The 15,836-nt window shown below is 35.6% G+C and overlaps 3 protein-coding genes across 3 annotated transcripts; 1 reads left to right on the top strand and 2 right to left on the bottom strand.

The window, feature by feature from the left end:
* Positions 1-1,453: 1,453 nt before the first annotated feature.
* Positions 1,454-3,925, bottom strand: LOC103496880 (uncharacterized). Its single transcript, XM_017046571.1, has 6 exons — positions 3,521-3,925; positions 3,290-3,400; positions 2,876-3,247; positions 2,776-2,792; positions 2,103-2,542; positions 1,454-1,872 (listed from the first exon to the last, which is right to left on the bottom strand). The coding sequence occupies exons 1-6, from the start codon at positions 3,923-3,925 to the stop codon at positions 1,454-1,456; spliced, it is 1,764 nt and encodes a 587-aa protein (XP_016902060.1).
* Positions 3,926-11,595: 7,670 nt separating this feature from the next.
* Positions 11,596-14,275, bottom strand: LOC103496857 (uncharacterized). The gene is made up of 3 exons (XM_051085506.1): positions 14,123-14,275; positions 13,629-13,945; positions 11,596-11,893 (listed from the first exon to the last, which is right to left on the bottom strand). The coding sequence occupies exons 2-3, from the start codon at positions 13,882-13,884 to the stop codon at positions 11,736-11,738; spliced, it is 414 nt and encodes a 137-aa protein (XP_050941463.1). The 5' UTR covers positions 13,885-13,945; positions 14,123-14,275; the 3' UTR covers positions 11,596-11,735.
* A 205-nt stretch (positions 14,276-14,480) lies between these two features.
* On the top strand, positions 14,481-15,195 carry LOC127149662 (B3 domain-containing protein Os04g0386900-like). Its single transcript, XM_051085505.1, has 2 exons — positions 14,481-14,625; positions 14,756-15,195. Exons 1-2 carry the CDS (start codon positions 14,527-14,529, stop codon positions 15,062-15,064), a joined length of 408 nt encoding a protein of 135 aa, XP_050941462.1. The 5' UTR covers positions 14,481-14,526; the 3' UTR covers positions 15,065-15,195.
* Positions 15,196-15,836: the final 641 nt, after the last annotated feature.

Raw genomic sequence — 15,836 nt, 5'->3', positions numbered from 1 at the left:
ACCATGAGCTTCCACATAGCCCACTAAGAGTCAGTGGGATTATCAACCACAATGTTGGATTTCTCTACTAACTTTAGTCAAAGGGAAAAATGGTTATTTGACCATTTTAGTCAAAGTCAAACTTTGACTTCTCAAATCAAAAGTCAACATTTTGACTCTTTATTATTTTGTTTGTCTTGACTAATTCCGGCCTCTCGAGCATGAATCACATTTATTTTTTTGAAATTCATATCATATTTGAATATAAAACCGGTCAAAGTTTGACTTTTCAAAGTCAAAAGTCAAAATTTTGATTTTTTTACAACTTTGACAATTTTCATCAATTTTGAGCTTTCAAATGTAAATCTGTATTCATATTTTTAATATTTAAATCACATTTAAACATAAATCTATATCTAAAATTGATAACCGATGGCTATATCACATATATTCCTCGATTTCTCTTTCTTCACCTAAATCGAACAATTCGAATTATTCCATCATATTGTTATAAGTTAATTTCATATGAGCTAATGAACCTATAGATCATGGGCTCCAACGATCCGAGGTTAACTGACTAAAACCTTTTTAGGCCGAGTTGATCAACATTCGTTAACTAACGGACCATTCCACTAAAGTCCCGTAGTTGCACTCCCCTGATCACTATAGATATATTTCATTCCTGTCTGATATAACCATGATAAGCAAGTTAATCTTTTATAGGTTGTTCGTAACCTCGTTGGGTCAAAATACTGTTTTACCCCCGATACTACATCTTGCTCCTTAAGTCCCAATTAATTCACTATTGAACAATTAACTTTTTTTTTTTTGAAAAGGTAATATTATTATACAACAATAAGGAGAACCTCACAGCCTGAGGTCAAGGCAACAGAGCACAAAACGCTCACAAAACAAAGATAGACACCAAGCAAAACAACAGCACAGACATAAAGTACATCAATGTCACAAAAAGACAAAAGACAACAAACTCAAAACAGTCCCACCAAATAGGAAAAAACAACACAACCAAAAAATAGGTAAAACCCCACAACCCAGGGACAAGCAGATAAAACCAAACAAAACAACACAACCAAAAAATAGGTAAAACCCCACAACCCGGGTACAAGCAGATAAAACCAAACAAAAGAACAAGTTAAATAAGAAATTGAGCTTCCTCCCGCCAAGAACCAGCACGAGCACGAATACAGGTACAAATAATTTGAAAAGGGACAATAGGATCACAAGCCTAACCACGATGGAGACGGTGATTCCGCTCGTTCCAGATAAAGTAAATAGTTGCGCACCACAAAACGCGCCACAACTTCCTCCTCACACCTTTCCCAATACCCTGATGACAAATCCAAGAGAACTCAACCCCCCAATGCCCAATCCTATGAGAGGAAGCCATGATCCGAAGAACCCGAGACCAAACATCCCACCCGAAAGACATGAAAAAAACAAATGATCGTGAGACTCAACACCCCCTGACAAAGAATGCACACATCGATACCGAACTATCCCACCTATGCAATCTATCTCTAGTGCCCAACATATCTTTAATGGCCAACCACGCACAAAAGGAATGCTTTGGGATATTTTCCCCACCCCACAATAAACTAGCCCAACGAACCCGACCACCCCTAGGACGAATAGTTTCCCATGTACTTGCAATAGAGAAACCACCCTGACGACCAGGAATCCAAACCCATCTATCCCTAACACTAAGACACGGACTAACAGCCTGAACCCTATCCCATAAATCAATTAACTCCATAGACACTCGCGGCCATTGCCATTCCCCATCTAGGCCAATAAAATCAGAAAGTCTAGCCTCCCTCCGACTCGCCGCATCATAAAACACCCTTTCTCCAACCTGCTCAAGAATGGGACCCCCTGCAACCACGGATCAAGCCATACTCTACATCTTCTACCATCTCCCACCTCCATCCTCACATGATGCTTCAGCCTATCTCACTTACGTAAAATAGCCCGAAGACACCAAGACCGACCCACCCTACTATCCACTGCCCACAACGACCTCCCCTTAAGAATATATGCCTCCACCCAAGCCACCTAAAGAGAACTCGAACTCGTCAACAGCAACCACAGAATCTTCAAAGTACTCGCAATATTCCAAGAAGGCCCATCTTGAATTGCAAGTTCACCCTCCTCAAAGGGGAGACACACTTCCACCCATGCCACCTTAAAACCCCCTCTACCTTCCTCCTTACCCCTCCAAAGATAAGACCTCAGTATCTTATCCACCTCATTATGCACATACGCAGGAAGAACAAACATACTAGCCCAGTAAACTTGAAGGCTGTGGAGCACAGAACGAACAAGCTGCAATGTACCAAAAAAAGATAGAACTCGAGCAGTCCAAGAACGAATCCAACTAGTGATACGCTGAATAAGAGGAGCACAATCATTAGAACGTAACCTACCAGTAAGTAAAGGAAGCCCAAGATAGCGAACAGGGAGATTTCCAAGGCCAAAACCCATACTAGCAGCCAGATGAGAAGCAGCCTCATGACTAACCCCCGCAACAAAAATAGAGCTTTTCCTAAGATTTGCAAACAAACCCGAAGCTCACCAAACTTCTAAAGACACTTTCGAATAAAACTTAGAGATGGTTCATCAGCAGCACAAAATATCATAAGGTCGTCGCAAAGGTTAGATGAGTTAACTTAACCTTTTCACAACGTTGATGAAATTGGAAACTCTAGGGAAGCTTGTTCAGCATACGAGAAAGAACTTCCATCACCATAACAAAAAGAAATGGAGATAAAGGATCACCTTGCCTTACACCTTTCCTGCCATGGAAAAACCCCTCCAAAGAGCCATTAATCATAATAGAGAACATAGGGGAAGTAATACAGGCCCTAATCCAACTCACAAACTTCAAAGGAGTACCAATAGCAATCAACAATCCAAACAGAAAATCCCAATTAACAGAGTCATAGGCTTTTTGGAGATCAACTTTCAAAGTATATCGAGGTTTACCAAAATTAAGGTGATAACCCCCAACCAGTTCCTGACAAAGCAAAATGTTATCAATAATACTCCTCCCAGGCATAAAAGCAGACTGGTTACTACTAATAAAAGAAGGAAGCCACACACATATCCTATCAGCCAGAATCTTAGAAATGCATTTGTATATCACATTACAACAAGAAATAGGCCGAAATTCCTCCATACGCTCAGCCCCACGAAGCTTAGGAATGAGGGTAATAGTAGTAGCATTAACTCCTAGTTGAAGATAACAAGTCTAAAAAAAAATGCAAACAGCATCACAAAAATCTTCCCCAACCATAGACCAGGCACCTTTGAAGAATCCAACAGAGAACCCATCAGGACCAGGAGCCTTTCCACTATCCATAGAGAACAAGACCCTCCTAACTTCCTCTCGGCTAATAGGAACCTGTAACGCCTAACAACACTCCTCAGACCACCGAAACTGCACAATATCATCAATTACGGGGGACAACTCTCTATAGCCAATCTGTTAGAAACCCAAACTATTACGAAAATAATTAACTACCAGCTGAACCACCCCATCATGTGAAGAAACCCTTGAGCCATCTGAATCAACTAGCAGAGAATTACGACTCATACGAGAACGAACAGATCGATGAAAGAAGGCCGTATTCTGATCACCAAGTTCTAACCATCGAATTCTGGATTTCTGACGAAGAGAGGCTTCCTCCAATCTAACTGCTGTCCAGAAGGTCTCAGTAGCAAGGCCTGTTTGGCGACTCAAGACATCCGACATAGAATTACGTTCTACCTCTCTCTGAGCCCTATCCATGGCCTCCTTTGCATTGTGCACCTCCTTACTTAGGTTGTGGATATGCCTACCAAAATGCCTACGGAGGGTAGGTTTAAGATGTTGGAGATTTCTCATGAGGCTCACTAGTGGTGAGACACCCTCATGGCGACCCCACATCCTAGAAACCACCTTAATAAATGAAGGATCCTCCACTCAATGATTGAAGAACCGAATTGACACCATTCTTCTATTTTGCTGAAAACTAGGATAGAATAAAATAGAAGAATGATCAGAAATACCCCAAGGTAGCACATTTACCAACAAAGTAGGCCATGTAGATAGCCATTCATCATTCACTAGAATACGATCTAGGCGGCGCAACACCCTAGACCCATGAACCTTACTAGTCCAAGTGAATCAGTTACCCTACACCGAAGGCTCTATTAAATCAGCATCGAGTATAGTCAGATCAAAATCCTCCATCTCACCCTGATTAGGAGATCCCCCAAATGCTTCAGAATGAACTCTAATAACATTAAAGTCTCCCATGACAACCCCTGGGCTCGACCAACCAGAAGTAATCTCAACTAACCGACGCCATAATAAACGTCTCTCAATATTACTATAAGAGGCATAAACACAGAACACCTCCACACAAACATCGGACAAAAGATCTGTTAACGTACCTATAACAAACTGCTCATCCACCATACGAGTAGAGAAAGAAAATCGATTCTTCTTCCACATCACCCAAATCCGACCAACACCACTGTTACTGTAACTACAAGAGTAATCCCAAGAATAACCAAATCTTTTAGAAACAGATTCAAAATTTCTTTCACGAAATCTACTCTCCAAGAGGCAACAGAACCCCACAGAGGATGACCCTAGAAAATCAAAAACTACCTTACACTTCACCTGGTGGTTTAGACCACGTACATTCCAAGTGCACCAACTAATCATGAGAATTATTGAGTGTATGTATTCCTTTAGGACCATTCTCTGAACTAACACCACTTAGAACACCAGTACCTTCATCCACCTGTAATGCCGACAGTGAGCCATCTATTATAGTTAATGCCCACTTGTCAAAGTCACCCACCTCCAAAAGACTACCAAAAAAGTTTGGCATAGTCACCTCCAAACTTTTACCACGATCTCTAACAAAGACTAACTCCCTCTTCTTGCGAGTAACAAGGGTAAAATCATCTCGTTTACCCACCTCTTTCTCCACTTGACTACTATGTCTATTTCGAGAACTCCTAATTTCACCTTCCTCTAACTGTTTGAACGATTCTAGAACAACTTCCCCACATGGCTCACTGTCTAATCCATCCCCTTTGCTAGGACTAACCTTGCTCACAACCTCCTCCTGTATGACTTTACTCTCCACATTCCTATGACACTTGCCACCAGAGTGCCCAAAGACACAACACAAATTACACTTCCATGGTTTCCACTCATAATTTATCGAAACAATAAAATCCACTCCTCTGAGGCTAACAGTAATTTCAGCAGGCATATGAGAGTCTCCATCTAATTTGACACAAACACGAGCATAGGAAAGCCTACGACGCTCTTTAGTGGCCAAATCTAAAGTTATAGGCTTACCCACAGCACTTGCTACAACAGCCAACCCTGCTTCTGTCCATAACTCCATAGGTATTCTTCCCAATCTAATCCAAACAGGAACTGAATTAAACACAAAGGATTCAGGAACAATACCTGGAGTTCATTTTCTGAGTAGCATAGGTTTGCCACCTAGGTGCCATGGTCCGCGTGATAGAATCCGCTCCACTGATTTTGGCCTTCTAAATTAGAAGCAAATGAGGTCGTTTTCCAAGATGGTAATCACGGGCATTTCAATTTTCCCCCATATTTTCTCAACCAGCTGATGGATAACAGCATAGGGTAACTTGACATTTATTAGTTGACCTACCAAGGAATTCTCCCACACTCTAATATTTTGAGCAATAACCTCTTCAGAAGGAACGACAATTATGTTATCCCCAATAGTTTTGGGCTGAGTATAGGGAAGCGATCCATCAGGAGAGGTTCCAAATAGCGAAGCCCATGTTGAATTAGAACCAGTAGTCTTAGGTCCATTCTCAACAACATTTACACTCAGATTTTTTGAAATGGAGCCAAAAGAAATTCCTTGATCGGTTGAAACAGGACGTCCACTATTCAGCTCACTACTACCTCCAGATTTCCCGATTTCTTCAATACCAAAGAGCGGCCCAATTGAATGTTGTCCATCCCGCTTCAGCCCACTAGGTTGGACCGAAATAGTCAATTTTATATAGTCAATGGTGTTATAAATTAAAAATGACTATTTCATGGTTCCAGTCTTATGTAAACTCTTTACATAGGATGCCCCCACTTCCATGTTTCTACATGAACAATTCAAGATCACTTTGTTTGTACTAACTACAAAGCGGCCTGCATCCATAGCGTTCTCAAAATAAGGCGCCTAACCTTATTCATACACTATAGACTGTTTGGACTATATACTCGAACTTGATTCACGTTTATGTCTCTACATAAAGTTCAAGTCTACTCTAGATAGCCTCTGGACCTTAGTTTATTGGATTCAAGATTATAGTATTCTAATTTTACTAGTAAGTCTCTAATAACCACTTTATTGAATAGAATATAATTTAACTACAAACTACGAGTTTTAGGACATAAATTCCAATAAGGACATAGTTGACTTCAAGCTGCTTAAAGAAGATTGACAATTTTTGGGACCATCGGTTGTAGTTTGTTCCATCAAGTGGGTCAAGTTTGGACAGATCTGGTAGAACTTAGTTGGAGGTCTTGATTGACATTGTGGAAAAAAACAAATACCTAATATTATCGAACTCATCCATGACAACTTCTTCTTTGTTAGGGCTAACCCCAATCGTGAACAAATAGGGTAAAAATAGTTCATCATCAGCAGATGAAATCGTGAAGAAGATAGGAAAGTCCACTAATTCATCGGTCTTTGGAATAGTGAACAACTTAAGAAAATCCACCAATTCATCAGTTGATGGAATCGTTAACAGGCCAGACAAATCTAATTCATCGACCGATGGCATCTCCGTACATTGCAAAGCGTAGAGAGTTCGTAAGCTTTCTTAATTAAACTATTATTCGGCTTCTTGAATGTCAAAATTCGAGTTTTTCGATTGGGGGTGGAATTCATAATCAACTTCCCCCTCCCCATTGAAACCAGACCAAAGATTTGCAAAGAAAACCAAATTTGTGGTATTACAGTTGTGTTATAATAAATTATTAATAATAATAATAATAATAATAATAATAATAATAATAATAATAATAATAATAATAAATGGTCTTTTACAAAAAACAAGTCAACAAAATTCTTCAAATACAGTTCTAAAATGATGACAATCTTCCGATCAAAGTCTTAATTATAAATTATTCGTATTAAACTTACATGCAACCAAATAAATATCAATTACTTTTTTAATTGACTTAATAAATTAAACAATTGTTAATTAGAAGCTAATCACTGATTATATTCAGTAAAAAACCTCCCTTGGTTGGAACAAAATTATTGTCGTCCCTAAAAAATCCACCATTTAATAGGACAAAAGAAAAGCCATTTAACGATAATCCTAAAAAGTTGTTCAATTTTGCAGCACCAATTGAATTGCTAAAATTATCCTAATTAGTCGGAACCCAAAAATTAAAAAATAACATTATTTTATTTATTTATATATTATTATTGTTCTTTTCATGCAACAACAATATTTTATTTACTTATATAGGAAGTTCCATAAATTTCTTTTGAGAAATTAAATGAAGGTAATTTATCTAAATAATGAAATTTATTTCCAGGGTTCATCTTTATTTTTTAAAATTTATTTATTTATCATCATCAAATATAAGTTATTTATTTATTTTTCGTTCTACTAATTAACTAATTTGGTTTTAGCAAATGAGGGCAATATTCTCAACTTTTCATTTTATAATTTCACACGCAATACTTTTCTTTGTATAAGAACACACTTTATATAGTAATAATTAATACAATTTAGGTGACATAATGCCTTCTTGATCACCTAAAAGTTTCATCATACATTATAGAACGATTCTTTCTAATTAGATGACATAGTTTAGTGATATTAGACAATGAACATAGTTGCAAAACTTCACAAATAATAGAACTTCTATCAAACTAATGTGTAGTCAATATGACGTGAATGAAGTGAAAGAATAAGAGTTAAAAAAATAAAATTACGGTCAAGTATCGCTTCCCTATTCCAAGAATTAATAATCTCATTGATCAATCTTGGAGGAGCTCTTGTTTTTTCAAAGGTAGACCTAATAAGTGGATATCATCAAATTAGAATAAGGTTGAGAGATGAGTGGAAGACGACCTTCAAGACTAATGAGGGGTTATTCGAATGGTTAGTGATGTCTTTTGGCTTATCAAATGCCCCAAGTACCTTTATGCGATTGATGCACTAAGTGTTACATTTATTCTTAAACAAATTCGTGGTAGTCTACTTCGATGATATCTTCATCTATAGCAAGAATGAAAAAGACCATATGCAGCACCTGAAGCTAGCTTTTGAAGCCCTTCAAAAGAGTAAGTTGTTCATTAATTTGAAGAAATGTATTTTCTGCACAGAAAAAATATCTTTCCTAGGCTTTATTATATCTGAAAATCAAGTAAAGATGGATGAAAGCAAGGTGGAAGCTGTAACTAAATAGCCTATTCCTAAAACAGTAAAGGAGATTTAAGCTTTTGTGGGATTGACATCTTTTTACAGGAAGTTTATTAAGAACTTGAGCTCTATAACAACTCCTATGACTGATTGTTTAAATAAGGGAGTCTTTTTTTGGGGAGAAAAACAGCAGCACGGTTTTCACTCCATCAAAAGAAAGCTTGCCAGCCAACCAGTCCTCAAATTACTGAAGTTTGACAGCACTTTTGAAGTGGCAGTAGATGCCAGTGGAGTGGGAATTGGTGTTGTCCTTTCCCAAGGAGGTTATCCGATAGAATTCTTTAGTGAAAAATTGAGTCCTTCTAGGCAAAATTGGAGCACATATGAGCAGGAACTTTATGCACTTGTTAGCAGTGGGAGCACTACTTATTATCTAAGGAGTTTGTGCTGCTCACTGATTATTTCTCCTTAAAGTATCTCTAAGCCCAAAAAAACATTAACAAGATGCATGTTAGATGGGTATCTTATATCCAAAGATTTGATTTCTTAATCAAGCATCAAGTGGACAAAGAAAACAGAGTTGCAGATGCCTTAAGCAGAAAAGAGGCTCTCCTAACTGTGCTTTCAGCTGAAATTACAACCTTTAATCATCTTCCAACGCTATATGAGACTGATGAAGACTTTGGTGAGATTTGGAGTTATTGTACTGATCATATCCATGATAGAGATTATCATTTGGTGGAAGGTTTTCTCTTCAAAGGAAACCAACTATGCATTCCTCATACTTCCTTAAGGGAAGCCCGCATAGAAGAAGCTCATTCGGGAGGCCTAGCTGGACACTTTGGTCAAGAAAAGACTTTTCAGATTGTCACCAAGAGATTTTATTGGCCTCAAGCCAGACAAAACATTAATAACTTTGTGAAAAGATGTTATATTTGCTAAAGAGCAAAAGGATCTTCATCTAATGTCGGTCTCTACACTCCTCTTTCGATTCCTAAGAACACATGAGAGGATTTGTCAATTGATTTCGTCGTGGGCCTACCTAAGACTCAAAGGGACTTCGACTCGGTTATGGTTGTGGTGGACAGATTCAGCAAGATGTCTCATTTCTTGCCTTGTAAAAAAATCACATATGCAGTGCACATTGCCACTCTCTTCTTTAAAGAGATTGTTAGACTACATGGCATCCCAAAAAAAATAGTTTATGACCGAGATACTAAATTTCTTAGCCATTTTAGAAGACATTGTGGAAGAAGTTTGACACCACCTTGACGTTTAGTACCACTGCTCACCCACAAACGGATGGACAAACTGAGGTAACTAATCGGTTCTTGGGAAATCTAATTCGCTGCCTTAGTGGAAACCACCCTAGACAATGGGACATGATTCTCCCACAAGCAAAATTTTCTTTTAACAATATGATGAATAGAACCACGGGCAAATGCCCCTTTGAGATTGTGTACACCAAGGCACCAAAGCTGACATTCAACTTAACTAGCCTACCTAAAAAAGTAGAAATCCAAGAGGAAGCTGAACAATTAGTTGAAAGAATACAGAAACTTCACACAGAAGTTATTAACCATATCACTAAGACTACTAAGTCCTACAAAGAAGAAAAGAATAAGAAGAGAAGAGAAGTCCATTTCCAGGTTAGCGATCTTGTAATGACACATTTGAAGAAGAAGAGGTTCCCCATTGGAACCTATGGAAAGATGAAAGACAAACAGATTGGCCCATGTAGAATATTGCTAAATATGAGCCCAATGCTTACAAAATTGAACTATCGCACGGATTTAACATCAGCCTAATCTTCAATATAGAAGACCTTAGAAGCTACAATGCACCGGATGAATTTTAACTTTCATAACAAACTCGGGGCAAGTTTGATGTTCGGGGGTGGAATGATGTAAATCAAATAAATCTACTGCTTTATTACTTTCTGTTATATCTTAACTCTTTTTAACTATGTAACCACTTATTTTTCCTATAAATAAAATACATCCTCTCACATTCAGAATAGAATATTGATACAAAAACAAAAAGACTATTTGGTTCACACCATTTGGTATAGCGCCAAAAGTTTGTAGGTTTCTTTTCATATTCATCATAATAGAGCCTGTTGTTGCAGAAGACTGAATGTAATCTCGAGTTTGGAGCAACCAATATAATTTTCGATATTATTTTTCTTACATTTTATTTATAATTTTATGATCAATAGCTTATTTGGTTCTCAACTATGAAGTAGAAATTTGAGATATAATTTAATTTGTTTCACATTTATTTATGATATCGTGTAAATTCCCCACACATTATTTCTTCTTCTTATTTTTCCCATATGGATAATCACCTCTATTTGTAAGGCCCTCTAGTCCATTTGGTACCAAAATGAAATGACAAAAATTAGCTCCCCCAAAAAAATTGAGAAAAACATAAGTTGAATTCAAAATTAGGGTTTTTAGTTTTTTTTTTTTTTTTTTATATATATTTTTTCATTGATGCATATTACATTTGGTAAATTCAATTAATTTATATAGATACTTTAAGTAATTCATATCATGACATATCTTGTTAACTTAGTAGGTTATTCATATGGCAAACTCTAACATCAACATACAGTTATATGTCTTTTCCTTTCCATTCCCGTTGCTTACAGAAGGTGCCTGGAATTAATGGATTATCTGGTAGAGGAGAGTCGACGTGGAATTCTTTGGTAGGATAGTTTAAAAGAAGCCCCCAATTGCAATGGGATTAGCTACTTGTTTCATGACTTTAATTTCAGCTTCAGATCCTGAATCTCCATAAATGAATTATGACTGATTAAAGTGACCACCTTTCTTTATGCGGCAACCACATGTTAAGGTACTCTGGATTTGTTATAGCACCACCATTTCACAATATACATTGTCCAGGAAAGCTAGTCTTCTTCTTCCACCCATAAAACTTTTGGTATGTAATTAGTCATAGGTGAAATTAAGGTGATGCAAAAGGGTTACACTAAAATACAACTACCTTCTATCTAAACAATTCATAAACTTGATAGCCTTGAAGTGTGTGGCTCTGATGCACAACACTTTCTAATTGCTACCATTAGTTGATTATCATCATACAAATTTGGCATTGATCCAGATTTCCAACATAATTAAATATACAAAAGAAGCAACAAAGTAAGATGAATTTTCATACTAAATAATTAAGATAGGGTATGAATATGTACAATTTTACAAAGGACTTTAGGAAGGAGTAAAAAAGATCAAGAGTCTTGCACGAATGAAGGGAAATGAAGAAAAGATTGTTGATTTACATTGTTAGTCATCGTCATATGATGAGTGTGGAGAAGCAGTACATCCTGGATCGAAAGGATCCTCAGACCCACAGCAATGCCAGTATTGAAAAACTTTGCCAGAGTCTGGAGTGTCCATTGTTCCTCCCAAGTGTACACTTTCAAACTTTCGCTTGGTTTCACCTGTGAGAAGAAGGAATACGTAACAATCTTGAGCAGCAAAATAATGACATATGACTCCAGAAGTTGGAACTTGGCCTTCAGAGAAAAGACAATAATGATTTGAAGTAGTAAACTGAACTACAGTCCATTTTCAATCTTCAAATTTTCCAAGAACAAAAGAGCAACAAAACATTTACCGAGTTTTCACAGTCAATCTCAACCGAAAGGGAGAAACAGATGATCATTGTTTGGGGAGAGTTCAAGAAAGTCATCAGTGGTAAATAGACATACAAAATTAATATCCCTGAATTTTAAGGTCAGGTTTGACAATGATTTTGGTCCTGTTTGGTAACGATTTAGTTTATAGGTTTTTGAAAATTAATCCTATACACCTCTTCCACCTCTAAATTTCTTGTTTTGCTGTCTACCTTTTACCAATGTTTTAAAAAACCAAGCCCAGAGTTTGAAAACTAAAAAATAAATAGTTCTTTAAGATATTAGCTTTGTTTATAGAATTTGGCTAAGAGTTCCAACTCTTTAACTTACAAAAGAAGTAAATCATTGTAATAAATTGAGAAGAAATAGACTTAATATTCAAAACCAAAGAGCTAAAATGGCAAAAACTAAATGGTTACCATTTTCATTTTTGGTTATTTGTTTCTTGAAAATAATGCTTGTTTCCTCCCATCTTCTTTACTGTGGTTTTCTTCACTCTTAAAGAAATATTTGAATTCTCAACCAAATTCTAAAATAATAAACAGGCTTCGAAAAACATGTTTTTTGGGTTTCTAAAGTTTGGAGTGGATATGGAAACACTTTTAGAAAGAAAAACAAAGAAATTCATGGGAAATTATATTTTTTAATCAAACTAGAAATAAAACATTTTCATCAATGAAATGCAGAGAGACTAGTGCTCAACCATACAAACTCCAAAAAGAAGGAAAAAAAAGCAGATAAATATAACAAGCAAAACAAAGCAAACCAGAGTCCCAGCAGAAACTAAAGAATGCCAAAGAAAATCAAACACAATGCTAGGGCTCCATGGTGGAAGTATACTTGTAAGCTTAATTTTCCAAAATAAACCCCACTTTATAACCATTTGGTTCCTGTTTTTGTTTTTTTTTTTTTTTTTTAAATTAAGCTTATAAACACTTCTTCGACCCATTAACTTCTATGTTTTGGTATTCTATTTCTTCTGATGTTTTTCAAAAGCAAATCAAGTTTTAAAAATAAAAACTAAAAAGGGTAGTTTTCGGTTTTAGAATTGACTCTCAAGTGTTTCTTTTAACAAAGCAGAAGATCATAGTTGAAAAACTGAATGCAAACCAGCATAAGCTTCAAAACATAAAACTCAAAATGAAATTGTTACAAAAGCGGCAGAAATGGTTATACTTATTCCTCTTTATTTCCTAAGCTTTCATATGTACACCATACTGTTTCTTACTTGACAGCAAAAACTATTTTACTCTAATCATCAGATGTTTGAATATCATACAAAAGAGACCTAACATAACACATGTTCAGTTCGCCCACATCCTGAATAGAATATTTGAAAGTAATTGAAGTAAGCCAAACGTATAAACCATTGGTTTCCAGTTCCATGAGTTCAAACAGCACCTGGTTTACAACTAACAAAACAGGGATTACGAATAATGGATAAACCAAGATCAAAGCAGCAATCAAAGCTCCAAACACATGAAAATAATAAAATGGGTTCCAACTTGGAAAATTTACAAATAACTACTAAGGGCATTACCTCCAAAATGTGCAGTGTGAAAACGACAAGCTCGTGGGTGATTGAGGGAGGGGTCGAATTGCGACTTGCAATTCCTACAAGTTCTAAGCGTCAATTGGTTGTTCGAGTTCGCGGAGCATCGAATTGAGAGGAATTTAAGGGAGTTTGAACAGTGTTTCGAAGTTGGATACGGAGCATGGGAGCGAAGAACTAGAGGATATGAATGGAGAGAAATGAAGGGAGGTGATGAATGGTAACAATGGAGATTGGGAGCCATAGCTAAGAAATGATAGTCTGTAACAAAAGTAGTCGAATCGAATAGAATACTTTCATCTATTCTGGAAATAAAAAAGAAAAAAGATTAGGTTATTTTACAAACTGCATTCTAAAGTTTGACAAAATAAATAAGAATGAAGACTATAATTTTTTGTTTGTCATTGTGAGAAAAAAGAATAATGATAATTACCATTCAACTAAACTAAACAAAACAATTAATTAATAAATCTTTAAATTACCATTCTAAAATTTCTTCTTTTTTTTTTTTTTCTCCTCCACGTTTTTGTTTTCCTATTATGATTACTAGAGAGAGAGAGAGGAAGAAAATAAAATAAATAATGAAGAACTCACAAGTACAAATGAGTTAAAAAGATTTCAAGTACAAACGTTTTTTGAAAAACATTTTATTATATTTGGAAAAACAATGAAAATTTGTATTAAAAAAACAAAAAAAAAAAAAAGTTGTAAAAAGAATTAAAAAAAATTAGTTTAGGTGTATGAGAAGTACATGGACTTCGTGAATGTAGTACATTGGAAAGTACAAGCAGTAGGATTAATATTGAATTTTTATGAGAATTGTTGTGTTAGTTAGGTATTAGTTTAAAAGAGCTTTTTTTTTTTTTTTTGTTAAAATCATCCAACAATGGAGGGGCCACAAAATGGTGAAATTTTGCCACTTTTAGGCAAACTCTTCCATCATTTTATTCTGACTAAATCCCATGTCCCTCCACATTACAATATTGTAAGTTGTTGTTGCTGCTCTTGTTGTTGTTCCTCCTCTGATCTATCTAATCTAATTAATTATATGGATTACTTAATTACAATAAATATTTATATATTGTTGTTTAATTGATTATAATAATTAATTGTAGTATTTGCCAGTAAAAATGAACTCAGTTTTACCTGGAATTATGATCCCTACGGCTATATACTGTGGGGAAAAGGTATGGAAGATGAATTATTATGGGAACAGAAGAAGTAAAGCACTTGAGTCAAAACAATGGAAGAAGTTTGTTAATGATAATGGTCTCAAGTGTGGAGATGGTTGCGTATTTGAGCTGTTGGAATGCACCGCCAGTTTACTCAAATTCAGAGTTCAAATTCTTAGAGGTCACATCCCTTTCCAGCTCCACCACAAGTTTACCGGTGAAACTAAGGACACCCCCATAGTCATTGACTAGCTAATATGTAAATATATATTCATTATATGCCCCTCCTTCTCCTAATATGAATTTATGTAATCTTACTTTTTGTGTGCTATCTTACTTTTCCTTAGTTAATTATATATCGTACCTTTGATTTTTGTGTTTCATCTAATTCAACAACATTATTTTCCTTTTCTTTTGGAGTTTTAATTGAGTTAAAAAGAAAAAAAAAAAAAAAAAGAGAGAGAGAATTTAATGTACTTTGTTTTTCTATTAATTTAGATGTTATATATTTATTATTAGAATTAAAAATCAAGATATAGATTTACAAGCTAGGGATATTAAGATATATAACAGTAATTATTATATTACACTATCGTTTGAAAAATAGCAGAACACGGAATTCTTTTGAATTATAGCAAAATGGATGGGATGCAGGTGTATGCATATTCGTTTCATCCAAAAATTCCTTTGTGACAACACCTTTAATTAACGGTATTAATCCATCAATTTTATTATTACACTTATAATTAATTCCTGGAATACACAATTTTGGTTGTTTCGATTGGCTTAGCATGAATCAATCCTTTTTATCAATTCTAATTAAATCATACTATTTCAATATTGTTTTTATCCATATCATTATAAAAGTTTTTTTAATGCATTTTATAAATATTATTATTATGTTAATTTTCATAAATATAACAAACCATTATATTTTCTTTCCGTATAGCCATTTTTTAAATATTTCAAGTTTGTCTTTTCGTCTTTCTTCTCATCTTTGCTGCGATTTCTTTCTTTCGTCTTT

The sequence above is a fragment of the Cucumis melo genome, chromosome 6, assembly GCF_025177605.1.
Source record: "Cucumis melo cultivar AY chromosome 6, USDA_Cmelo_AY_1.0, whole genome shotgun sequence".
Lineage (NCBI taxonomy): Eukaryota > Viridiplantae > Streptophyta > Magnoliopsida > Cucurbitales > Cucurbitaceae > Cucumis > Cucumis melo.
Note: the sequence above shows the minus strand (reverse complement) of the source record. Positions and strands in the feature narration are given on the sequence as shown.